At 43.4% G+C, this 26,937-nt stretch overlaps 1 protein-coding gene and 1 long non-coding RNA gene across 2 annotated transcripts; both read right to left on the reverse strand.

Annotated features, from left to right (window-relative positions):
- Positions 1 to 1,562: 1,562 nt before the first annotated feature.
- LOC119858910 (C-factor-like) lies at positions 1,563 to 13,539 on the reverse strand. Its single transcript, XM_038410450.2, has 3 exons — positions 12,870 to 13,539; positions 8,635 to 8,812; positions 1,563 to 2,216 (listed from the first exon to the last, which is right to left on the reverse strand). The coding sequence occupies exons 1-3, from the start codon at positions 13,194 to 13,196 to the stop codon at positions 1,930 to 1,932; spliced, it is 792 nt and encodes a 263-aa protein (XP_038266378.1). The 5' UTR covers positions 13,197 to 13,539; the 3' UTR covers positions 1,563 to 1,929.
- A 3,199-nt stretch (positions 13,540 to 16,738) lies between these two features.
- Positions 16,739 to 26,923, reverse strand: LOC119858637. The gene is made up of 3 exons (XR_006282552.1): positions 24,751 to 26,923; positions 17,068 to 17,226; positions 16,739 to 16,943 (listed from the first exon to the last, which is right to left on the reverse strand). It is a non-coding gene; the product is annotated as an uncharacterized LOC119858637 (long non-coding RNA).
- Between the last annotated feature and the right edge of the window lie 14 nt (positions 26,924 to 26,937).

Genomic DNA, 26,937 nt, shown 5'->3' on the forward strand with positions numbered 1-26,937 from the left:
AGAAAAAGCTTTTCCTTGGTCAGAGAAACCCAGCTAGAATCCTTGTTTCTGCTGCTCAGAGAATCATGCTATAATCCTACTACCAACCAAGTGTAAACCTGATTATACCTAGCTTGGTTCCAATCATAGCGTACACGTGGCCTCATGGTCAGTATGAGGAGTGGGTAATATCCTCCTGACATTAAAATAAATAATGCTTAGTACTGATATAGCACTTTGTGTCCATAAATCTCAAAACATTTTATAAAAATGAAAAATCATTATTCTCATGTTACAGATGGGGAATCTGAAGCAATGGTGAACTGAACAAAACAAGTCAATGGCAGAGCTGGGCCTAAAGCTCATTTCTTCAGACCATGCTACCTTCCATGTCACATACAGTATGTTCATGACATGGACTCTTGTAAATGTCTCCCTCTTGTGTTTTATAACAGAAACAAGGATTTATGTATGTCTCTCATTTCTCATTTGTGTTATTTTCTTTTGTTCTGACTCCCTGAGCCTTTCACACTGAAAACCACCCACAATTTTTCCATCAACGTTTTGTTGTCCTGTTTTTAATACCCCAAGAAGATCTTCATGACTTTATTTTGCATGTACACAAGTGTGTTGTGATTTAGCTGTCACCGGTATGATCAAAATTCTGAAGAATTTCAACAAAATTCTTGTACAACAAAACACAAGGACTGTAAACAGTATGCTTGGCATAGTTTATGTGATCTTCCCCTGCGTCACCAGTTGTTTTGATTTTCTGCTTTCTAGTACATCTCTTGGAGCTGGACAAAGTTCACAGGGTAAAGAGTACTGCTCAGTGATCTATATAACAGTTTTGTCAGTCATTCTCTTGTCTCATTAGTCTCAATCTCATGTGTGCTGTGCAGCAATAATTTCACATAAGTCTGTAAGTGGCCTGATTTTTAGAATAAGTATGTACTTGTCCCTCCAATGAATATGAACTTGTAATGTCATTGTCCATCCCCAGTCCAAGTACTGAGAGTTACATTTGAACAACATGAACATTTCACTGAAACTTGCCAATCTTTCTTCTTTGTTATAACACATGAAAATAAGACAGAGCAACAATGACAAAATTGTAATCAGAATCTTATTCATGCTCTCATTGTATGGTAAATATTTAAAATGCAGTTAGCACCTGAGTTTTTAGGGGAGGTGTGTTTGTTTGTATGCAGGGGGTGGGGGTTCCCTGCAGCCAGTAACTTTTAAATCTGGCATCCATCAATAAAAGAGGAAAAAAAGAGAGATGGGGAGAAAGAGAAGATCTGCAGCAGACTTGCCCAAAGTGGAGCCAACGTTCACAGCTTTGCACACTGAGTTCTGTTTTCACCACTGTCAGACGTCACCATTAGATTTGATTTAATCAGATCTGTCCTGCACTGTTGTATCACCTTTCAAACTGATAGCATAAAAAACAAAGAGAGAAGGTTACAGGCAACAGCCTTTTGAAATGGCCTGTCTCCCACTGCTATGTAATCCCTTTTCTCTCTAACCTCATCCAATTTACACAAACCAAGGCATGGTATCTGAATAAATAAACACAAATCTTTGCAGCAAATCATTAGCAGTATGCTTTTATTATCATTAATAAAATCATAACTTTTCTCAATACTTTATTGCACCTTTTTAGGGACTCTCAAAACCGATTACAAACATAAATAAATTTAGTCTCAAGATCCCTGAGGTTGGTAATTATTATCCCCATTTACAAGGTAGTCAATTAAAGGCACAGAGAAGTTAAAGTGATTTGCTCAAAGTCATACAGCAAGTGACAGAACTCGGATTAAAATCTAATATCTTTTGGATGCCCTCATAATACGCCACAACAAAAGGTTTACTAAAGCATTAATCTAGCTAGGTATTTATATTGCTCTCATCTCCACAGTACCGGAGCATCTCCATTAAAACAAGTCTTTACCAAGGTAGTGCAGATCCATCCCAAGCAAAGAACTTTCCTGTTTTCTCCATATCAAGGTTCTGAATAATAGTCATTAGACAATTAACTGAATATTCTGGAGTGAACAGTTTGTCCTTAGGAACGTTCCTGTGATAAGGCTTTGATAAGTCAGTATTCACAGTTCCTGGATGCAATGAAACACACACCACTTTAGTTTTCCCTCTTCCAAGTTCAATGCTGAGATTCTTGGTAGCCATGTTCAAAGCTGCTTTAGACATCCTGTAGCTATACCATCCACCTAAGGCTAAAAAACAATATGTCAGGTAAGCAAGTTCTACAAAGCCACAAGCAGGATTGTGTCATAATTATAGCATGTTGATATATTTGGCAGATTTCAGAATAATATATTAGTGAATATCCCTTTGGTCATTTGCTGGTACATACAGCATTATCCCATATTTTTTAGCCATGGGGAAGGCTGTATATTTTTCATGAAAAAGATCGAGCAAAACCAATGGATTCATCATTGTCTTGCTTGTCTTTCTAAAAGATAAGCTCCTTGCTCAACCAGATGTTATGAATTTGATGCAAGAACCACTGCATAAAATTCTGTGGTCTGTTATGCAAAAAGTCAAAATAGATTATCATAATGGTCCTTTCTGGCCTTAAAATCTATGAAAAACACAACAAAATAAGTAATTATAGAAAAAAGAACAGTGGACTCTTACTATTTACCCCTTAGTTTCTTCTAAATTCAGTTACCTAATTCTTTTACATTTACCTCCCCATGTTTATTTGCCCAGGGACAGATAGGAAGTCAATGGCAGAATTGAGATAAGATTTCAGGACGTCCTTTCTCCCAGTTCTGTACTCAATCTACTAGTTAACACTGAACTCAAGGTTCATGTTTACCTATGCCATGCTAGCAGTAGCCATCTGATTTTAAAAAGTACTAGTGTCTATTTTAGAATTTCTTGTGTTGGATAATTAATTCCCCGAGAGTATGAATCACCCAACCAAAAATGAGTCACATTCTCTAATATTATACTAATATTATACCTAAAATAAAAGTTTTTTCCTTCTTCAACCATTTACTTTAGCATGTAATTAATCCTTTTCACAAAGGATCAGAAATGCAGCTTTATGTAAAGGATTTTTTAAATTTACTGTTAGAATAATTCTCAACTTTTTATAAAGCTGTTTATCCAGAAAAATCCACAGTGTTTTACAAATGATATATAAAAGGTGTATAAAGAAATGACTTCCGCACTCCCCAAATGCATGCACATATGAAGTGACACATGGCATGTATAAGCTAGTGCACAGCAGTACTATACAACAAAATACAACTGGAAGTGAAAGATATCATATCCAACTGAATCTGCAGGAGGAAGTTTAGAGGAACAAAAAAGGAATAACTTAAAATGGAATTTTGCCAAGACAAAAGGGTTAACATTCTATTCTTGAAAAAAAGGGCCTTAGAATCTTCACCACAAATGGTCAGGTTCTTTGGTGCTTTATAACACACTATCATTTTGTATCATGCCTTTCATACTTTCGCTCTATAATAGGTGCAAGCACAGTCTGAACAAGGAAGGCTGGCATGTTTCAAAACCGCTGTTTCACTGGGAAAACTGACTGGGACTTGTTGTAACAGAGTAGGATATGACAGGATCAAATTATGAACTTTATGTTGTACTGTGTGTGGAAATAGTACTTATGTGACTTCATAAGTCTGAACTTGTCCAGGGAAAGCCTCTTATTAGGCTGCAATCTAGACAGTAGCCCAGCCTGGGCAAGGTGTTTGGCATCTCACTGCAGAGCTATCACTGAGAAGCCGTCAAGACTTCAATCTGGGGCTACTGACTTTGATTGTCTCTCAACTTCTGGCCCTACCCCCATAGAACAATGTATTTTCTACACAGGGGTTCACAACGTGGGAGGATGAGCAAGTATGGCTGGTGGATCTGGATCTTCTCAGTTGGAGCACACATCACAAAGACATAGACCCTATTTAAGAGGGAGGTTCTGTTCTGTGCAGTGGGCTGACCATTACAAGTCATAAGAAAGATGTGCAGGAGAGACACTGCCCAGCTTGAAATGCTGATGAACCACTGACTCTCAGAAGGGGTGAGCTAAGACTAGGGGCATCTTAGGACTTTTGTTATTTTCAAAAAATCTGTAACTGTGACCCAAGAATCTTTTTATGCCAACTGGCCAGGGGGTGTAAAGGGTTTATAGAAATCTCTTGAGTCTTGTGTATACATTCTAGTTCACCAAAGAATGCCAAGCGATCTTGACTAAAAGCCTTTGTCACAATGGTCATTAGTATAACTGTGAAATGTATGTACAGACACTATGTAAGGAGTTATATATATATAGAGATATATATATATACACGCACGCACACACACACACATATACTTACACCGAAACACTATGTTTTTAAAATCTGTATCAAGGTAGTGGTCACCAGCAAAGGTGAAAAACAGACTTGCCTCCAGACAGGATGTAAATTAAGCATTAAAAGCTAACACAATGGATGCCCATTTACATATGAAGTCAAATGTTAACAAGGAGGTGTGAAGTCAACAAGGAAAGAGCACATTGGGGAAAAAAAAAACAAGCCACGAGTTCATTCCAGTCTAAGAGTACAGCCAATGAACTTTGGGGGGAATTTCTAGAAGAGAAAGAAGACACACTGTGATCCTGCATCTAGGAAGTAAATAGACAGCATGTTTATATTCATGAAAACAGTGTCTGAGCCAATCTTGGTTGAAAATGCTGAAGAGCCCTTTCCATAAAACTTCATTAGATAGGAGTTAACGTGTTACATTTAGTCTCTAGAAAGCAAGTTATGATTTTGTTTCATATGTAACGATTTGTTTCCAATATCCTTACTCATTACTGCCTGAATCTTGGATCCCCGATAGTAAACTTATTCTTGTTTTCACTATAGAATCATAGAACTGGAAGGGACCTCGAGAGGTCATCTAGTCCAGTCCCCTGCACTCAAGGCAGGACTAAGTATTATCTAGACCATCCCTGACAGATGTTTGTCCAACCTGCTCTTAAAAATCCCCAATGATGGAGATTCCACAACCTCCCTAGGCAATTTATTCCCGTGTTTAACTATCCTGACAGTTAGGAAGTTTTTCCTTGTCCTTGCTGCAATTTAAGCCCATTGCTTCATGTCCTATCCTCAGAGGTTAAGAAGAACAATTTTTCTCCCTCCTTATAATAACCTTTTATGTACTTGAAAACTGTTATCAAGCCCCCTTTCAGTCTTCTCTTTTCCAGACTATAAATATATCTAAGTGCTGTGGCGTTAAGCAAAGTGCTGCTCCTGAGCTGGCTCTTACAAGCTAGTGTGTCTACCACTGCCCTTGGTACTTCTATGGGGGTTCAGTGGATAAGGAGCTGACTATACAGGGAACGGTCTGAGAGGGTTCAGGGGTTGGTGTGGGCCATTCACTAACCTGCACAGAGGGAGTGAGGGCTTGCACAGGCAATGAAGGAAGTGCTTGAAGTGTTGCCAGAGGCTGGTGGATTCAGGGAGCTGATTCACAGCAGGCACCAACAAGGCTGCCTCACGTGTAAGGGCAAGTGGTGGTGAGGTGTCTCACCACCCTGGGTACCCCTGGGGAGTGTCACAGTAACTCTTGAGTCTTTTAAGAGTAAAAGTTACTATGGTTAAGAAATTCCATTGCTAAGCCTGTATTCTTTGTTTTCCTGCGACATTGTCACTGCCAGGAAGCTCCCTTTGTCCTGAGCCTGTCGTGTGTCCCCCCTGCTCTATGGAAATGGAGTGCAGAAGCAGGGGGGAGGGGGACACCCTGACATTAGCCCCGCTCTCCCCCCTCCCCCCAAGCAAGTAGGAGGCTCTGGAGAGCAGCTCCAAGGCAGAGGGCAGGAGCAGCACACGGCAGTGGGGGGAGGGACAGCTGAACTGCTGGCAATTGATAGCCTGCTGGGCAGCTACCATACAGGGAACTTAAGGGAGCAGGGAGCTGATAGGGGGGCTGCCAGTCCACCCTGGTTCCAAGCCCCCACCAGCTAGCTCCAACGGGCTGCTCTTCCTGCCAGCAGTGGACAAAGCAGGTGGCTGCCAAACGACTTTAAGGGAGCACTGCACAACTTTAAATGAGCATGTTCCCTAATTGATCAGCAACGTAACAACGAAACAACGTTAACCGGGACGACTTTAAGTGAGGCGTTACTGTATACTGAAATAAGCCCTACACGTCTCGTGGAGTTATGATGTCAGGGAATGTCTACACGAGCAAAGTTACAGTACCGACAGATACAGCGCTGCTCAGAGAGCGCTGAAGGGAAACCGCTGTTGTGTGTCAACACAATCAGCTGCCTGCGCAACAGCGTGTTCACGCTTGTGTTGGTATTCGGAGCGGTGCACTCTGGGCAGCTATCCCACAGAGCACCTCTTCCTTTTCTGCCGCTAAGTGTTATGGGAAGGCGGACGGGGTTGCAGCACATTGTGGGTACAAACCCCAAATAAATCCGTTTTACCCTGTATAAGCTTTATACACAGTAAAATCATAAACTGCTCACCCTCTATAACACTGATAGAGAGATATGCACAGCTGTTTGCCCCCACAGGTATAAATACTTACTCTGGGTTAATTAGTAAGTAAAAAGTGATTTTATTAAATACAAAAAGGAGGATTTAAGTGGTTGCAAGTAATAACAGACAAAACAAAGTAAATTACCAAGCAAAATAAAATACAACACGCAAGTCTAAGCCTAACACAGTAAGAAGCTGAATACAGATAAAATCTCACCCTCAGAGATGTTTCAATAAGCTTCTTTCACAGACTGAAACAAAAACAACAAGGAGTCTGGTGGCACCTCAAAGACTAACAGATTTATTTGGGCATAAGCTTTCGTGGGTAAAACACCACTTCTTCAGATGCATGGAGTGAAAATTACAGATGCAGGCATTATATAATGACACATGAAGGGAAGGGAGTTACCTCACAAGTGGAGAACCAGTGTTGACAGGGCCAATTCGATCAGGGTGGATGTAGTCCACTCCCAACAATAGATGAGGAGGTATCAATTCCAGGAAAGGCAAAGCTGCTTTTGTAATGAGCCAGCCACGCCCAGTCCCTATTCAAACCCAAATTAATGGTGTTAAATTTGCAAATGTATTTTAGTTCTGCTGTTTCTCTTTGAAGTCTGTTTCTGAAGTTTTTTTTGTTCAAGTATAGCTACTTTTAAATCTGTTATAGAATGTCCAGGAAGATTGAAGTGTTCTCCCACTGGCTTTTGTATGTTACCGTTCCTGATGTCTGATTTGTGTCCATTTATTTTTTTACATAAGGACTGTCCGGTTTGGCCAATGTACATGGCAGAGGGGCATTGCTGGCACATGATGGCATATATAACATTAGTAGACGTGCAGGTGAATGAGCCTCTGATGGTGTGGCTGATGTGGTTGGGTCCTCTGATGGTGTCGCTAGAGTAGATATGGGGACAGAGTAGGCAATGAGGTTTGCTACAGGGATTGGTTCCTGGATTAGTGTTTCTGTGGTGTTGTGTGTAGTTGCTGGTGAATATTTGCTTCAGGTTGGGGGGCTGTCCGTAAGTGAGAACTGGCTTGGAGTTACACCTCAGAAAGCTGCTTTACTGCACAGAAACTTGCCAGTGTAGACAAGGCCTCAGTGTAGTAGGGCACTTACATAAGTGGGAGGAAGGCTGAAGTGTAGAGCCTGACATAATTAGGTCAACATAAACTGCCTTATGTTGACCTAACTGTGCAGTGTATACCAGCCCTGAGGCCTTTTATGACTGAAGTCTGAGTTTCACATCCCACACAAAAAACCTCATGTGAAATCCTGGCTCTGTTGAAATCACTAGCAAAATTCTCATTGACTTTAATCGAGCCAGGATTTCACTCATCATCTCCAACATCAGAATGACCCCTTGCATCATGCTTGAGACATCAGCTCAATATTGAGTCAAAGGGGAAAATGCCACACAAGGAATCCTTACCAATATCAATTCCTGCAGTTTGTGAGTTCTCTCTCTAGGTCTCCAATTCAATGACTGGCACAGCACAATACTGCTTAATTTATGATATTTGACAAAGTCACATCCCCAAATGTATAGCTAAAAGTCACAACAGACCCAGAAATTGCATTTAATGTCTCTAAAGTTTATATTAAAGAGACTTACCTATCCAAACACTGATCTGACAAATTATGCAGGATAAAATGAAACCCTCTACTTAAATTATAAGAAATGTTTACAAAAACTTTTTGGAATGGATTTTTAAAATACTCCTTGAATATTCATAGTGCACATACTGTCTTGAATGTTTGATAAATAAATATGTCATTCACTACATGCACTTGAATAGGAATATACAAATTTTAAAATTAAAAAATTGCTGCAGAATATACCACCATAATTACTTTTAGCAGTGACAAGGAATAAAGAAAATTATTCAATATATATTTGTTAGACAACATACAGTACAATTTAAGCAGAATTATACTTTTTACTTCACAAACCATTTTTGCAGGAAAAATATAAATTAAGATGCAGTAATACTTGAAAATTATAGTGATCTTCTGCATTGGTATTAGCTACGCTGGCCCACACCAGCTGGATGTTATAAAACATTAATATATCAATCATTTATCTTCTTATATGAAAAATAATTAGGTTACTGCATAACACTCATGTCAAACAGTACTTACCATTGTCTCCTATGGAGCCTACTTTAGCTGTCAGGTTCACCAGTATGGCCCTATGCTGTTTGGCCTGGTCAGCAAACTGATGTCCAAATGCTCCAATTCCTTTCCGCAACAGAGGGGCAAAATATTTAGCCATCACTAGGGGCCCTATGGTATTTGTTGCCAATGTTATGGAAAGACCCTAGAACATTAAGAAAAAGAAGAAAAAAGTAGAAACTGAAAGGTAAATAGTCTACAACCAGCAAATTCCAGTTTTAAAGTTCCATCTTGTGCTAACAAAAGATATAAAATCACATCATCATCTCTCATCATCTCAGTGTGATATCATGATCACTAACAAACATTACCCATTATTGATCCTGACTTAGCCCATCTGAAATGGTATACTGTAATGTAAGGGGTGACCCTTCCAGAAGTGTTGACAAATCCATATTACTATAGTTTACATTGCGGTGATGCTCAAAAATCCAGTGAGGATCAGAGTCCCATTATGCTAGGCAGAGTACAAATGCCTCAGAAGGTATTATCTTTCCTGAGGAGTAATCTTTTTTAAAAAGACAAAAGATAAAAGGTGGGAGAAACCATGCAAGCAAATTAATGCGCACATGCCTTATTAATTCCATTTCTTCTTCCTTGTCAGATAAATTATTAATTCATTTTTGTTTAGTTAGACTCAATATGGAGCGTTGCTGCTTTGTGGCATTTTGTTACATGCACTTATTGAAGAGTCTGTTGGGCTAGTTAAATTAAAACGATTTAACCTAAAACACCAAATAGCATTTTTTTTTCTTTTTTGTGGCCACTGACACTGAAAACAAAGAATTAAACTACTTTAGCTCTTTCTGACTTTGCTGATATTGTTTGAACTTTGAAACACTGGTCACTGGGTATCTGCAAATAAACAACTGGTACTAAAACATGTTGTTTAGTCACGGGAGCATACAGGTTTAAACTAAGAGGTCATAGCTCAAATTATCTATTTAGGTCATCAGAATGTGAAACTCTAAGGACAGTCAATTCATGTATACTTTGGAGTTAAATTATTAACTAGGAATACTAGAGTGAAGGTCATGAAAGCCATTCCATTCTAAGGTTCCAATACTGCAAAGATTTATGCAGGTGATTAACTTTAAGCACACGAGGAATCCATTTTGTTCTTTACAGCATCAGGGCTAATACATTTGTTTTTCTTTTCTAAGAATTTTCTGAACTTTTTTTCCCTAAAAAATCTCAAGCTTAGTCTAGCCCAGGAAACCAACAAGATGAGTTAAATCAAGAAAAAAAAACAAGAGTTACTTAACACACAACACAAGATGAAGGGATGGAACAGGCAACGTTCTGTAACTAAGGTTATGTCTACACTAACACTTTTGTCAGTAAAACTTTTTGTCGGTTAGGGGTGTGAAAAAACATACCCCTGACCAACAAAGTTTCACCAACAAAAGTGCCAGTGTGGACAGCGCTATGTTGGTGGGAGACTCTCTCCCGCCGACTTAGTTACCGCCACTCATTGGGTGTGATTTAACTATGCCAACAGGAGAACTCTACTCAGGCTACACGGGAGACCTTATAGCGGCACAGCTCCTGCAGTACAACTGTCCCACTCTAAGGGCTTGGCTACACTTGTGATTTACAGCACAATAAAGGAGCCCTGGGCGCATTAGCTCACTACCCGTTCACACTGGCAAGGCACATGGAGCGCTCTGACAAGGCGGTTACAGTGCTGCACCTCCGCTGGAGCGCCGCGGCGCCAGTGTGAACGAGGTGTTGCTTTACTGCACACTGATCAGCCTCCAGAAACGACCGATAATCCCCTTGAGTCAAGTGGCCACTCTTGTCATGTTTGGAATCGGCTGTAGGAATGCGGAAATGCCTGTTGAAAGCTCCATTTCTGACAGCCGGCTGCTTATCTCCTCCGAGACAAACTAACCATTAGTGTGGAATGCTGTGTGTGAGAGAGGTGGGGGGGGGGGTCTGCCGCTGTCTAAACTTACAAGACAGCATGCTGACATGCTCTCAGCCCCCCAAAAACACATTCTCTCTCCCCCCACATACACACAACACACTCCCTGTCACACTCCACCGCCCCCCCTCTCGCCCCATTTGAAAAGCACGTTGCAGCCACTTGCATGCTGGGATAGCTGCCCATAATGCACTGCTCCCAATGCCACTGAAAGTGCCGCAAATGTGGCCACGCCAGCGTGTTTGAAGTTGTCAGTGTAGACAGACTGCAGCACTTTCCCTACTGCACTCTACAAAGGCTGGTTTATCTCAAAGCGCTCTACAGCTGCAAGTGTAGCCATGGCCTAAGGTCTGTAGTGTAGACATAGCCTAAAGAAAAACAGGGAAATAGGAATAGCCCACTTAGCAAACAGTTATGTTTAGTGAAGTCATTTCACGTTCAGAAAGAGACAAAACAAACATACAAACCACCAAACTATTATATTGTTGTTACTTAAGGTTAGGGATCTGATGAAGACATGGTGGGATTTTCAAAAGCACCTAAGTGAAGCACAAGTCCCATTGAAAATCCCATCCTTAATTAGAAATGCTGGCTAGCTGCAGGGATGCATAGCCAAAACCTGAGTTGCACTGTGACCCCTGGGCCAGGTTGCAACACCCAGAGAGGGACCCAGGCCCAGACCTACGTGACTGGAGCTGAGCGCCATTGCTGGGTTAGGTGAGTGCGGTGTGGGCTTCCCCTCCAACTCTTCTCCCTGCAGCCTTTCCTCAGTGGTAATTTCTTTGGAAGAGTGGAGGCTCTCAGTGTCAGATTTTGCCCCAGGCTCCCTAAAGCTCTGTGCAGCCCTGGCTAGTTGGTCTACTGTGAAACCAGTGGGAAATAATTTTATTTCCACTGTCATTATTGTGGAACATGATGTAAGAATGTATATTTGGGGAGATGAGGGAAGGGATTGCTTTTTGTTATTTCATAGCTCTCTGAAGTGAGCTATTGCCATTTTTCTTTTTTTTACCCTCACCAAAGACTTAAGTTATTTTTGAGTTGTGCTAACTGGCCAAAATACATTTTATTCAACATATTTTTCAAACATTCTTTGCAGTTGCACAATGCAAATGTACTTACTCCTCAATGTGCTTTATGCTTAGACCATGCTAGTTTTGAAAGAAAGTTCTGAAGGCCCGAAAATAACATCTTGAACACACCTGGTGCATTTTCATGACTGAAATATACCTGCACAGTTGCAGATGGGCACACTCCGTCTATCTGGAAGCATGGGTGCTGAAGAACAGGTGTCCAAACAGGCCCTCTAAATTTGGGCACCTTGCCAGCTGTGCGTCTCCCCTTTTTCTTTTCTCGGTGGTTGTTGTTTTTAATTACATAAACACATTCAGTTCAAATGTCATGCATCCTGGAGCTCTGCACGCTAGAGTGCACTGTGCATTGATGAGCATGCAACAACGGGAATGGCTGGCTGGAGAAAAAGCCCATTAGACCCATTTCTGTTGCCATGAGGAGCCCTTTTTCCTGGCACGGAATGAGGCCCAGTAGGTGGCATGTTTTTTCTTCTCAGGCCGCTAGTCACCTATTTCAACATGGACATGCTTTTAAAGACATGATGCACGTTCAGGTGTCTACCTATATATTTATTGAAATACACCAGCTGCGACCAGATGTCCTCAAGCAAAGGCTTCAGTTACCAAGCCACCTTCACTAAAAAAAAAAACAAAAAAACACCCCCTCTTTCAGACCTCCTTCCATTAACAAGGATCCCCACTTCTCTCCACAGCATGTCAATCTAGCCTGGCTGAGATTAATTAGCAAAGACTTAAACCGACACACAATTTGGACAAAACTCCCCAGCAGCTGAGCTCCGAGGGAAAGCACTTGCTCAGACAGCTACTGACAGAACGTGGGGTCTTCCAGCTAACCCCACAGGAGCGAAATACACCAGGTCTGCATCCGATGAAGTGAGCTGTAGCTCACGAAAGCTTATGCTCAAATAAATAAAAGGAGTACCGGTGGCACCTTAGAGACTAACAAATTTATTAGAGCATAAGCTTTCGTGAGCTACAGCTCACTTCATCGGATGCATTTGGTGGAAAAAACTAAATAAATAAATAAACAAATAAATGTTAGTCTCAAAGGTGCCACAAGTCCTCCTTTTCTTTTTTACGAATACAGACTAACACAGCTACTACTCTGAAACCAGGTCTGCACTAACTACGCTTTTTTTTAAACCCCACTTTTGTTTCTACTGAAGGAAACTCTGGCCCACCTCTGCCGAGACGTCCTGCAGGCTCGTCTCTCCTCTGGCGCTAGGGTGCAACACTGCCCCAGAGTTGATGAGCAGATCCAGCCGGCCGTGCTTCTTCGCCACTGCTTCCGCTGCCTCTCGGATCTCTGCCTCCCGAGTGGCATCCAGCCGCAGCACGGTGAGGTTCTGGGGATACAGCCTGTGCAGCGCTTGTAAGGCGCTGGCTGTTTCGGGGCTCCTGCAGGTAGCGATCACTCTCGCCTCTTTCCGTGCGGATAAAATGTGTTTGCAGAAGTGCAGGCCGAGGCCCCTGCTGGCTCCCTGCACCAGGACCACCCCTCCTGCCATCGCCCCTCCAGCTACACCCTACACCTCCTCCTCCCCGCAAGGCAGCCCCCGGCCCGATACCGTATGCTGCCCACTAACCCCACACCCATGCTCTCCGCCCACGCTGCCCAAAGAAACCAGGGAACCCCTACCGCTCTCTAACTGATCACTGCTAGTGACATGCTGCACTCCCCATAGCGGTGCACGGCTGGAGAGGGGTCCTTCCTGGCAGAACAGACCCAGTCCGCTTGCACCTTTGCATGCGCCAGGGAAGCTGCTACAGCTCTCAGCGAGCACAAGAAATGCATGATCTCAGCGCTCCCGGATTTCTGTCGCACTCTACAGCATCACACGCGTTCAGCCCCCTGCTCTTAGCTGCAGGGGAGGTGTGTGAAGACACCTGGGGTTCGTAGTGCCCTGTCTCGTTTCTGTGTTGGCAGCTCACAGGGTTTGGACTCCGTTTCCCGGGACTGCCTGGGCTAGGAAAAGCGTTATGAATACACCGGCAGAGGAAAAAGACACCTTTCCTGCCCAAAGGACCCTGGGAAATGAAGTCCCAGTCCCATTAGTTCCCATAATAAAGAACGCATCGGGAACTAACGACATCTTCACTATTCTATGTAATTAGACCTCCACTCCCTTTAGTGTAAAAAAACTGAGGACAGCCCTATCGTGTAATAGTAGATTATGTAGCTATTGTTCCCCCTCCCCCCCACAGAGGGGGAAATCCAGCTGAGCTTCTCCCTACCCAGGTCATGATTAAGGGAGAGTTAGAGAAGCATAAGGGGATGAAAAGAGAGATGTTAGCCATAGTGATGTCATATTGCCAACTCTTCCTATTTTATTGTGAAAGTCACAATATATTTGGTGTTTTTCTTAAAGTACCAGCTCCTGGAGTCAAGTGGTTATGTGAGGATCTCAGCTTTCATTTAAAAAAAGTTAGGTCCATATAAGAACATAAGAACGGTCATACTGGGCAGACCAAAGGTCCATCTTGCCCAGTAGCCTCTCTTCCAACAATGGCCAATACCAGGTGTCCCAGAGGGAACGAATAGAACAGGTAATCATCAAGTGATCCATCCCGCCACCCATTCTCAGCTTCTGGCACACAGAGGCTAAGGACACCATCTCTACCCATCCTGGCTAATAGCCATTGATGGACCTATCCTCCATGAACTTATCTAGTTCTTTTTTGAATCCTGTTATATTTTTGGCCTTCACAACCTCCTCTGGCAAAGAGTTCCACAGCGACTGTGCGGTGTGTGAAGAAATACTTCCTTTTGTTTGTTTTAAATCTGCTGCCTATTACTTTCATTTAGTGACTCCTAGTTCTTGTGTTCTGAGGAGTAAATAACACTTCCTTATTTACTTTCTCCATACCAGTCATGATTTTATAGACCTCAATCATATCCCCTCTTAGTCATCTCTTTTCCAAGCTAAAAAGTCCCAGTTTTATTAATCTCGCCTCATATGGAAGCCGTTCCATACCCCTAATAATTTTTGTTGCCCTTTTCTGAACCTTTTCCAATTCCAATATATCTTTTTCAGATGGGGCAACCACATCTGCATGCAGTATTCAAAATATGAGCGTATCATGATTTATATAGAGGCAATATGATATTTTCTGTCTTATTATCTATCCCTTTCTTAATGAGTCCCAACATTCTGTTCCCTTTTTTGACTACTGCTGCACATTGAGCGGATGTTTTCAGAAAACTATCCACAATAACTTGAAATCTCTTTCTTGAGTGGTAACAGTTAATTTAAACCCCATCATTTTATATGTATAGTTGGGATTATGTTTTCCAATGTGTATTACTTTGCATTTATCAACATTGAATTTCATCTGCCATTTTGTTGTCCAGTAACACAGTTTTAGGCAGTTTATGTCGACATAATTATGTCAGTATCTTATCACAAGGGTGGTGGGTGAAACTTCCCTTGGGGGAGGATAGCTCCTTGTCCTGCCTCTTCTGTCACAGCCCTGTCCACACTCCACCCCTGCTCTGCCCCAGATCACCTCTGCCTCACTTCTCACCTCTTCACCCACCTGTGAGGTCCCCCTTCTGCTCACCTCTTCTCCCAGCTCCCTGCTGCTTGTCCATCTGCTGCTTGCCTCCTCACCATCTGCCAGACCCCCCCACCTGCCATGTAGCTGGCTCGCTGCTCACCTCCTCACCCTGCTGCTGCCCTCCCTCCCCACGAGACTCTCCCTCCTTTTACCTTAAAGCACCAGTAATATTCCCCGTGGGAACTGAACAGCTATAGATCAATTGCCAGATGGATTCTCCTCGGTGTGGCAGGGAATTTGGTGTACTTTGTATAGAGAGAGATGAAAAGTCAGGCTACCTGCACCAAATTGAAGCCTAATTTCTCCCAGCGCTGTTAGAAAACGACCCCATGAGGGGAACAGCTCCCAGTGCTGGAAGCGCTTCTCCTTACACTGTTGCAATGTCTACACTACCACTTTACAGCGCTGAAACTTGCATAGCCCAGGAAGGTGTTTTTTCACTCCCCTGAGTGAGAAAGTTTCAGCACTGTAAAGTGGCAGTGTAGACAAGACCTAGGTCTCTGGTCTGGAAGACTTTTTCACTGTGTAAAGTTAGAGGGATGCCCTCCTCTCCCTCCTCATCCCCCCACCTACCGCTCGCATCCTCACACACACCCCCCCCCACAGGGATGAGGGGTGGGGACGTGCAGGCAGCTGCAGGGACCTCTGAAAGGAGAGGAAAGTGCAGTGGAGGAGAGGAGGAAGACTGATACCAAGCAGCAGCAGCAGGCTCTGGGCGCCTCCAGGAAGGGTCAGAGTGGAAGGGAGGTGTGGGCACCACAGCCCAGGTTTCGAGCAACAGGGACAGCTGTGCTAGGGGAGGCACCACCGCCCCTTCCGCCCACCGATGTAAGTGCCCTACTACACCAGCACCTCAACGAGAGGCATAAAACTTATGTCTGCATAGTTATGATGACACAATGTCTGTGGAGACACTTTCTCCCATACATCTGCTGTCTTGTCAATTTCATGGCAGGGACTGTGAAACTGACAAGAAAGCCCCACTCCCCTGGCAAGCTAAGCGACTGGATGCTGCTCCCGCTCCCAGCTGAGAACCAGGACAAGAAGCCTGGAGCAGCTTCGGACCCTACTCCCAGCTTGGAGATAGAGCGAGAAGCCCGAGGGGCCCCCTGCCTGCTCCCTGCAGGAGGGGAACAGGGGGGCGAGAAAGCCTGGGCAGCTTCCCCTGCCCACTCCCGGCAGGGAACAGGGAAGTGAGAAGCCCTGGGTGTTTTCCCCCACTCTCAGCAGGGAACAAGTGGGTGGGAGGGAAGAAAGCCTTGGGCGGCTTCCCCTCACTCCCAGCTGGGAATGAGAAGAAGAGAAGCCCTGGGGAGCTTGTTGTCGTACATCTCTACTACCAAAAAAGAATCCTCAGCCAAACAAAACATTTATGTTTTGTTGTAGAATATTTTCCACAAGACATCAGTGGTTTCATAGCCTAGTATCAAATATACTCTGAGAGGGGATTGGTGTGGTAGTGGTTGCTGAGGAACTGGAATTGTGTTTGCGTGGTTGGTTTTTACCAGAGTCTTTTGTTTTGTCCTTGGGTTTGACATATATGAGGTTTGGACAGCTCTGATGCTTCATCTGCACTCTTGTGCTGTTTTGCATTAGCATTGTTAAAGGTCTCAAAGCAGATTCCTGGTTCTTTAGCGGTTCTGGTGGAGGTGTCCCTATAGCTCCGACTACAGCATTGTTAGGAGAGCTGCACATGCCTGATTATGGGGAAAAAACATTTTACAAAACTTAATTTTACCATTTTTCTCACCCACACCTATTTATTTACTTAAAATACAAAAACTCATAAAATAAACAAACCAATAAGCAAAATATATTTACTGGGCTTCATCCATCCATCAGTCACTAATGCTGGTGAATTTTCTTCTTCAGCTGTCGTTGTTATTAAAGGACTCAGAGAAGATTTCTGATTCTTTGGCAGTTCTGGCAGAGGTGTCCCTGTAGCTCTGACTACAGGAGTGTCAGGAGAGCTGCCCATGTCTGATTGGGGGAAAAAACATTTTACAAAACTTAACTTTACCATCTTTCTCACCCACACTTATATATTTACTTAAAATACAAAACCTCACAAAGTAACCAAACCAATAAGCAAAATATATTTACTGGCCTTTATCCATCCATCCGTCACTGATGCTGGTGAATTTTCCTTTTCAGCTGTCTCTTTCCTCTTTTGAGCTTATTTACCCTCTGGTCTAAGGATCTCTCATGTTTTGACTGTACTGTGGAGCAGAGTGTTAGGATATAGATATTCAGGCCTGTCTGTAAAGGCCTATAATCTAAGAATTTAGGTGTATTCTTATCACTTAGCTAGTTCTAGAGGTATAAAAGAAAGAATCAAAATCACTCTCTGCAGTGTAAGGGCCTTCTCTTACTGTGACAGTCCGAGGCCCTGTGCTTAGGCTCAGGCCTTTGGCTAAGCAGCAGAGGCAGCCATAAGTTGGGAAGCGACCGGTCACATCCTCACATTCCAAACTAGTCACATTGAAATCACAAGTACTACTTTTCTTTTTGCGAATACAGACTAACACGGCTGCTACTCTGAAACCTGACATTGAAATCAGGTGCTATTGGGCTGTTAGGAATACAATCCTGTTTTGATAATGCCTCTCGCCTCCAGAGAAAGGGAAGTGCCTAGAAGATGTGAAAGGAAACTTAGTTTGATAGCATCCTGTCTGGCAAGAACTCACTTATCAATAGCTGGGATGTGAAATCCTCTTTTCTTTGTTGTTCTACCACTGTAGTCCCCATTTCCCTATTGTTCGTCTGTATAAGCTCTGTCTGGTTCTGTGATTGTTTCTGTCTGCTGTATAATTAATTTTGCTGGGTGTAAACTAATTAAGGTGGTGGGATATAATTGGTTAAATAATCATGTTACAATATGTTAAGATTGGTTAGTTAAATTTCAGTAAAATGATTGGTTAAGGTATGGTTAAGCGGAACTCAAGTTTTACTATATAGTCTGCAGTCAATCAGGAAGTGGGTGGGTGGGGGAAATGGGAACGGGAGTGGGGAAATTGGAATCATGTTTTGCTAAAGGGGGAAATGGGAACAGGGAATGGGGGTGGTGAAATTGGAATCATGTTTGGCTAAAGGGGGAAATGGGAACAGGGAATGGGGATGGTGAAATTGGAATCATGTTTGGCTAAGGGCAGGAATGGGAACAGGAACACAGGTGTAAGGCTCTGTGGTGTCAGAGCTAGGAAGGGGGACACTAAGGAAGGAAACTGGAATCATGCTTGCTGGAAGTTCACCCCAATAAACATCGAATTGTTTGCACCTTCAGACTTCAGGTATTGTTGCTCTCTGTTCATGTGAGAAGAACCAGGGAAGTAAGTGGGTGAAGGAATAAGCCCCCTAACACAGACACATTATTATTATAAAACTGTCTTGTAAATTTAAAAAATAAAATATTCATCGGGGTGTTTTTCTATTAAAAAAATCATAGTTTTAAAACAAAATAATCCATTTCAGGCTGTACAACAAACACAGGTTTTGAGTTTATTTCTACCACTTTAAAAAACAACAACCCCCAAACATTTTTAAAAACACATCTCATTTTGCAGAATAAAAACCAAACTGCTCTAAAAATCAACTTTTAAAATCCATTTTAAAACACATTTTGCACAGAAATCCCTGTTAGTTTGAAACACAACACACCATCAGTTTGCAGCCATATGCTTTTAAAAAAAAACAAAAAAAACAGCAATGTACTTTTTAAAAAACACACCTATATTTTGCACGCGCACACACACACACACACAGCAGTTTAAAACACCAAACCAACAGTTTGCAACAAAATACTTTTCAATACACCCACATGCATTTAAGAGCTAAATGCAGAAAGTTACCTTCTACCACAGGATAAAGGATTGCAGGCACATGATTGCATAGGTGCAGACTCCGTGGGTGTTCTGGGGCTGGAGCATGCACGGGGAAAAATTGGTGTGCTCTGCACCCACTGGCAGCCAACCTCCCTGCCTCGTCACCCTTACCTCCGCCTCCTCCCGTGTGTGCACCGCGTCCCCACTTCTCCTCCCAGCACTTGCTGCCACAAAACAGCTATTTCGTGGCATAACAAGCTCCGGGATGGAGGGGAGAAGAGCGGGAATGCGGTGCACTCAGGGGAGGAGGTGTGGAAGAGACGGGGCCTGGGTGGGGATTTGGGGAAGGGGTTGGAATAGGGGCGGAGTTGGGGCAGGGCCAAGGCAGGAGGGGGTGGGGCTGGGGGCAGTCGAGCACCACCAGCGCCAACAGAAGACGGCGCCTGTGCATGGTTGTTCTATTTCCCCCCATGTGTGTTTGGGTCTTTGGGTTAAAGAACAAGCAAAAATGTTAGTTAGTATTACCCTCAAATCCCTGTGTAATCATAGAATCATAGAATCATAGAATATCAGGGTTGGAAGGGACCCCAGAAGGTCATCTAGTCCAACCCCCTGCTCAAAGCAGGACCAAGTCCCAGTTAAATCATCCTAGCCAGGGCTTTGTCAAGCCTGACCTTAAAAACCTCTAAGGAAGGAGATTCTACCACCTCCCTAGGTAACGCATTCCAGTGTTTCACCACCCTCTTAGTGAAAAAGTTTTTCCTAATATCCAATCTAAACCTCCCCCATTGCAACTTGAGACCATTACTCCTCGTTCTGTCATCTGCTACCATTGAGAACAGTCTAGAGCCATCCTCTTTGAAACCCCCTTTCAGGTAGTTGAAAGCAGCTATCAAATCCCCCCTCATTCTTCTCTTCTGCAGACTAAACAATCCCAGCTCCCTCAGCCTCTCCTCATAAGTCATGTGCTCTAGACCCCTAATCATTTTTGTTGCCCTTCGCTGTACTCTTTCCAATTTATCCACATCCTTCTTGTAGTGTGGGGCCCAAAACTGGACACAGTACTCCAGATGAGGCCTCACCAGTGTCGAATAGAGGGGAACGATCACGTCCCTCGATCTGCTCGCTATGCCCCTACTTATACATCCCAAAATGCCATTGGCCTTCTTGGCAACAAGGGCACACTGCTGACTCATATCCAGCTTCTCGTCCACTGTCACCCCTAGGTCCTTTTCCGCAGAACTGCTGCCGAGCCATTCGGTCCCTAGTCTGTAGCGGTGCATTGGATTCTTCCATCCTAAGTGCAGGACCCTGCACTTATCCTTATTGAACCTCATTAGATTTCTTTTGGCCCAATCTTCCAATTTGTCTAGGTCCTTCTGTATCCTATCCCTCCCCTCCAGCGTATCTACCACTCCTCCCAGTTTAGTATCATCCGCAAATTTGCTGAGAGTGCAATCCACACCATCCTCCAGATCATTTATGAAGATATTGAACAAAACGGGCCCCAGGACCGACCCCTGGGGCACTCCACTTGACACCAGCTGCCAACTAGACATGGAGCCATTGATCACTACCCATTGAGCCCGACAATCTAGCCAGCTTTCTACCCACCTTATAGTGCATTCATCCAGCCCATACTTCCTTAACTTGCTGACAAGAATGCTGTGGGAGACCGTGTCAAAAGCTTTGCTAAAGTCAAGAAACAATACATCCACTGCTTTCCCTTCATCCACAGAACCAGTAATCTCATCATAAAAGGCGATTAGATTAGTCAGGCATGACCTTCCCTTGGTGAATCCATGCTGACTGTTCCTGATCACTTTCCTCTCCTCTAAGTGCTTCAGGATTGATTCTTTGAGGACCTGCTCCATGATTTTTCCAGGGACTGAGGTGAGGCTGACCGGCCTGTAGTTCCCAGGATCCTCCTTCTTCCCTTTTTTAAAGATGGGCACTACATTAGCCTTTTTCCAGTCATCCGGGACTTCCCCCGTTCGCCACGAGTTTTCAAAGATAATGGCCAAGGGCTCTGCAATCACAGCCGCCAATTCCCTCAGCACTCTCGGATGCAATTCGTCCGGCCCCATGGACTTGTGCACGTCCAGCTTTTCTAAATAGTCCCTAACCACCTCTATCTCTACAGAGGGCTGGCCATCTCTTCCCCATTTTGTGATGCCCAGCACAGCAGTCTGGGAGCTGACCTTGTTAGTGAAAACAGAGGCAAAAAAAGTAATACATGAATTTTTTTTTAATTTAACAGTATTAAGCAGAACTATAGTTAAAAATGGTTTTCACCTTGGCCTGCAACTTAAAGTTACTGGTTCCATGCTAAACAGATCACACTGCAATAAAGATAGGTACCATTATTTAGTAAGGATAGCATGGCCAAAGAGTGACATTATATAATATTATTTTCAGAGTTAAAACCAGGGAGCATACCTCCTCTTGCAGTCCAGCAGCAATTCAAGAGAGTTTCTGTTGAAAGAGGACAGTCTCCAAAATACCTGAGGTTTTTATACCATCCTAACACTTTGTTTCAAACAGACTTCAAAAGTCTGTAGTTAGCAGGTTGATTCGATCACCACAACTCGGAAATAAAAGATACTTAAGGACTTTAAAAAAACGAGGAGTACTTGTGGTACCTTAGAGACCAACAAATTTATTTGAGCATATGCTTTCGTGGGCTAAAACCCACTTCATCAGATGCATGCAGTGGAAAATACAGTAGGAAGATTTATATATACACAGAGAACATGAAAAATTGAGTGTTGCCATATCAACTGTAATGAGACCAATCAATTACGGTAGGCTATTATCAGCAGGAAAAAAACAATTTTGTACGGATGATCAGGATGGCCCATTTCAAACAGTTGACAAGAAGCTGTGAGTAACAGTAGGGGAAAAAATTAGCATGGGAAAATAGTTTTTACTTTGTGTAATGACCCATCCACTCCCAATCTTTATTCAAGCCTAAGTTAATGGTGTCCAGTTTGCAAATTAATTCCAATTCTGCAGTTTCTTGTTGGAGTCTGTTTTTGAAGTTTTTTTGTTGGAGAATTGCAACTTTTAGGTCTGTAACTGAGTGACCAGGGAGGTTGAAGTGTTCTCCGACTGGTTTTTGAATATTATAATTCTTGATGTCTGATTTGTGTCCATTTATTTTTTTGTGTGGAGATTGTCAGGTTTGGCCAATGTACATGGCAGAGGGGCATTGTTGGCACATGATGACATATACAGTATCACATTGGTAGATGTGCAGGTGAACAAGCCTCTTACAGTGTGGCTGATGTGATTAGGTCCTATGATGGTGTCCCTTGAATAGGTATGTGGACAGAGTTGGCAACAGGCTTTGTTGTAAGGATAGGTTCCTGGGTTAGTGTTTTTGTTGTGTGGTGTGTGGTTGCTGGTGAGTATTTGCTTTAGATTGGGGGGCTGTCTGAAAGCGAGGACTGGCCTGTCTCCCAAGATCTGTGAGAGTGAGGGACCGTCCTTCAGTATAGGTTGTAGATCCTTGATGATGCGTTGGAGAGGTTTTAGTTGGGGGCTGAAGGTGACGGCTAGTGGCGTTCTGTTACTTTCTTTGTTGGGCCTGTCCTGTAGTAGGTGACTTCTGGGTACTCTTCTGGCTCTGTCAATCTGTTCCTTCACTTCAGCAGGTGGGTGTTGTAGTTTTAAGAATGCTTGATAGAGATCTTGTAGGTGTTTGTCTCTGTTGGAGGGATTGGAGCAAATGCAGTTCTATCTTAGAGCTTGGCTGTAGACAATGGATCGTGTGATGTGGTCTGGATGAAAGCTGGAGGCATGTAGGTAAGTGGTCAGTAGGTTTCCGGTGTAGGGTGATGTTTATGTGGCCATCGCTTATTAGCACTGTAGTGTCCAGGAAGTGGATCTCTTGTGTGGACTAGTCCCGGCTGAGGTTGATGGTGGGATGGAAATTATTGAAATCATGGTGAAATTCCTTAAGGGCTTCTTTTCCATGGGTCCAGATGATGAAGATGTCATCAACGTAGCATAAGTAGAATAGGAGCGTTAGGGGATGAGAGCTGAGGAAGTGTTTTTCTAAGTCAGCTAAAAAAATGTTGGCATACTGTGGGGCCCTGCGGGTACCCATAGCTGATTTGAAGGTATACATTGTCCCCAAATGTGAAATAGTTGTGCGTGAGGACAAAGACACAAAGTTCAGCCACCAGGTTTGCAGTGACATTATCGGGCATACTGTTCCAGACGGCTTGTAGTCCATCTTTGTGTGGAATGTTGGTGTAGGGGGCTTCTACATCCATAGTGGCCAGGATGATGTTTTCTGGAAGATCACCAAAGGATTGTAAAAAGAAAAGGCACCTTGTGGCACCTTAGAGACTAACAAATTTATTTGAGCATAAGCTTTCATGAGCTACAGTTCACTTCATCGGATGCATTCAGGATTGCAAAGGATTTCTTCAGGGAGTCAGTGGTGTCTCAAAGATAGCTAGGAGTGCTAGTAGTGTAGGCACCCCTCCCCTAACATTCCCTTTTGTGATCTGGGGTGGGGGAATTAAGTTGTCTGCACAACTGGTCTGCTTTTGGCTAATGTTTTGTTCCTTTTAGTTAAAATACATTTTTCTGTAGGACCTTCTTACAGTATTAAACAGTAAATCACCAATCCTTAATGTACCTGTACTCATTTCCAAGTGGGGGCCCTTTGCAGATATCAATGAATGTCTTGGGGCTTGTTTTTTAAACATGTTTCTTCCATGCTTAAAGTTTGGGGGTTGTTTTTGAAATAAAATGGGTGTATCACAACCATAATAAGCACCCTACAAATACCCATAGCTTTTAAATGTTTGATTGTCTTTAGAGCAAATGCTTGTTCTAAAGTATGGTTGAGGTTTGTGAACCCTTGAAACATTTCAGTTTTGGGTAGACCCTTGTTTATTTTTTTGTAAATATATTATTTTAAACTTTTAATGACTTTGAGCTGCTAGAAAGAGTGGTCCATAGTGTTCAACCAACTCCTGGGTAATATTTAAACTGTCCAATAGTGTTCTACCAACTCCTGGGTTGTTCAGGAGTTGGTAGAACGCTAAAACTGTTCAATAGCATCTGTGAATTCCTGAGGTTTTATTTCATTTCATATTAATCAGAACTCACCATCCTCACCCACCCACCTCCCTTACTGTGGGTGCACACCTATGAAATTTAATTACTGATTACGAATACATTAACCCTGATGGCAAAAAGGGTGAGTAATCTCAGTCACCCTGGCTATTCAGTGGGAGTGTGGTTAAAACCATTCAGTTCAACAGGATGAGTCAGCTCTATTATACTCAAACACGTCTAAACCATCCCTGATTTTTTTTTTTAATTATAAACACATTTTTAGGATTTTTTCCCTGCCACAAGATTTTACAATATACATTTCAGCTTTTTGCTGTCAATGTGCTCTTTTACACAAAGACACAAGAGCTAGGTTCTCACAAACATTTTTTTTTTTATTTAAAAGACATACAGGACCTTGAAAACAAACCAAGATGCTCCATTAAATTTTTTAGCTCACTTAAGGGCCACAGAGACCTTCTAACAGAAACACGGATAGTCACAAAGCCCTTTTCAATAATTTTTTTTTTATTTACAGCTACCAAGTTTTAAATTGCTTGTTTGTCCCCTCACCCCATCATCGACCATCACTTCTTAATTATTCATTTACCTGAGTGACGTCTTTTCCATTCACCTTGTCCATTGGTGACTCCCCCAAGCTGTGTTTGCCTTCCTCCTCCAGGGGGGTGGACAATGAAAGGCCGCCATGCTCATCAGGGTGTCTCAGAGCAATTGGGTTTCAGGTTCGGGTTCCAGCGTATCCATCAACAGCTGGGCCAAAGGGCTCCCCTCATCCGCTCCCTCCTCCTCCTTAGAATTGTCACTGATGTAGAATGGTCTCTGCAGATGGTCGAAGGCTCTCAGGGCTAAAACAAAGTCTGAAGTTCTCACGGGGGTGGTGAAGGAGTCCATGTTTCCTATTAGCCTTTCCACGGTTTCTAAAACAAAAGTTCTTGGTAAGAGATGGCCTCCTCTGCCCGGCGCTGGGACTTATGTGGTGATGCTGCTGCGCTCTGATTGGCAGAGGGCAGTGGGAGGAGTTCTTAGAGGGGTCACACAACCTTCTTCTGGGCGGTTCATTCCGTCCCAGAACCTGCCCTATTTTGGTCAAATCTGCTCTCGGGGCGGTCCTCCGTGGCCAAAACCCATCACGATTGGTAGAGGGCAGTGGGAGGAGTTCTTAGAGGGGTCACAACACACCTTGCTTCTAGTCATGTGTCCGGCTTGACCCCAGAAGTAATACCCCAATGGAGCGGGACTTCCAGTGACAGATGGGTGGGGCTTAATGGGCCAAGGGGCAGGGTTAACGTTTGTTTGACAGTAGGGCCCTTATAATACTTCTGAGGGCAAGACTGTAATTCTGAGTTCTAATATCAACTCAAGAACTGGACACACTCTCTGGACGTGGGCAAGTCACTTAACCTCCTCCTCCTTTCACCATATGTAAATAGTGGTTATAAACTTATCCATCTCAGAAGAATGTGGTAAATATTATTTTATTTATGCCCTGATTTTGAAAACATTTTTACATTTGCTTAACTGCAAACATGTGAGTAGTATCACTGAAGAACTCACAAATTAAGCATTACACATTTCAGGACTGGGACCTTGATATTTTTCTAAAAGTAAATATAACTAACATTTGAGCACCTCAAACACATTCATAAGTTTTTTCTCACAATATTCTATTGCGTTATTATGGCTATTATCCCAATTTCACAGATGAGGAACTGAGGCAGAGAAAGAATAAATAATTTATATTTTCTCTACTCATCAAAACATGTAAGAAAGGAGGAGGAGGGTCATATTATAAAGATCTGCAGAATCTATGGTGCCTAACAGCTCATTTTGGCACAACATGTGAATGGGTTGGGGAGAGCAACGCCATATCCCTTTCTCAATCAAGAAAATCCAAGACCAAGGAGCTAAGTTGAGCTCACAGGTGTATTCAGACCTCCCCCCATCCCGAGGGTACAAGAAGCCTAGAAAACACATGATCATATATGCCATCAGTTCTCAAATTGTGGGTTGGGACCCCAAAGTGGATCACAACCCCATTGTAATGGGGTCACCAGGGCTGGCATTAGATTTCCTGGGGCCCAGGACCGAAGCCCAAGCCCCACCAGGGACAAAGCCAAAGCTCGAATCCCACTGCCGGGGGCCAAAGCCCAAGGGCTCCAGCCCTGGGTGACAGGGCTCAGGTTTGGGCTTTGGTCCCCCTGCCTATGGCGCTGGGGCTCGGGCAGACTCAGACTTCCGTCCCCCCTCCTGGAGTCATTTCTGTTGTCAGAAAGGGGTCGGGGTGCAGTGAAGTTTGAGAACCTCTGATACATGCTTAACATCTGCACAATTGACTGTTGAGTAGCATCTCACATGGGCAGAGCTTATTTTGTGGGAAAGCGTTTGGAAGAGTACCACCACCACCCCTTTCCCCCCAGTCTGACCCCTGGTTCACAGTTTCATTTGAACTGCTTTTTGACTCTGCCCAGGCTTGTTTTAAGCCCAGATAAAGAACTGTCAGAAACAACCTGATCAGCAAATTAGCTGGTTCATCCTGAGAAGCCCGTGCAGCTCTGGGCTTGCCTTGTGGCAGCTCTTCTGTAGCAAGGTGCTGCTCCCCCTGCGTGGCTCAGGTCCTCTCACACAGCTGAATGAAACCATGCCTATAAAGTAAAAAGAACAGGAGCACTTGTTTCAGAGGAGCAGCCGTGTTAGTCTGTATTCGCAAAAAGAAAAGGAGGACTTGTGGCACCTTAGAGACTAACACATTTATTAGAGCATAATCCGATGAAGCGAG

This window comes from Dermochelys coriacea, chromosome 7 (assembly GCF_009764565.3).
Source record: "Dermochelys coriacea isolate rDerCor1 chromosome 7, rDerCor1.pri.v4, whole genome shotgun sequence".
Taxonomy (NCBI): domain Eukaryota; kingdom Metazoa; phylum Chordata; order Testudines; family Dermochelyidae; genus Dermochelys; species Dermochelys coriacea.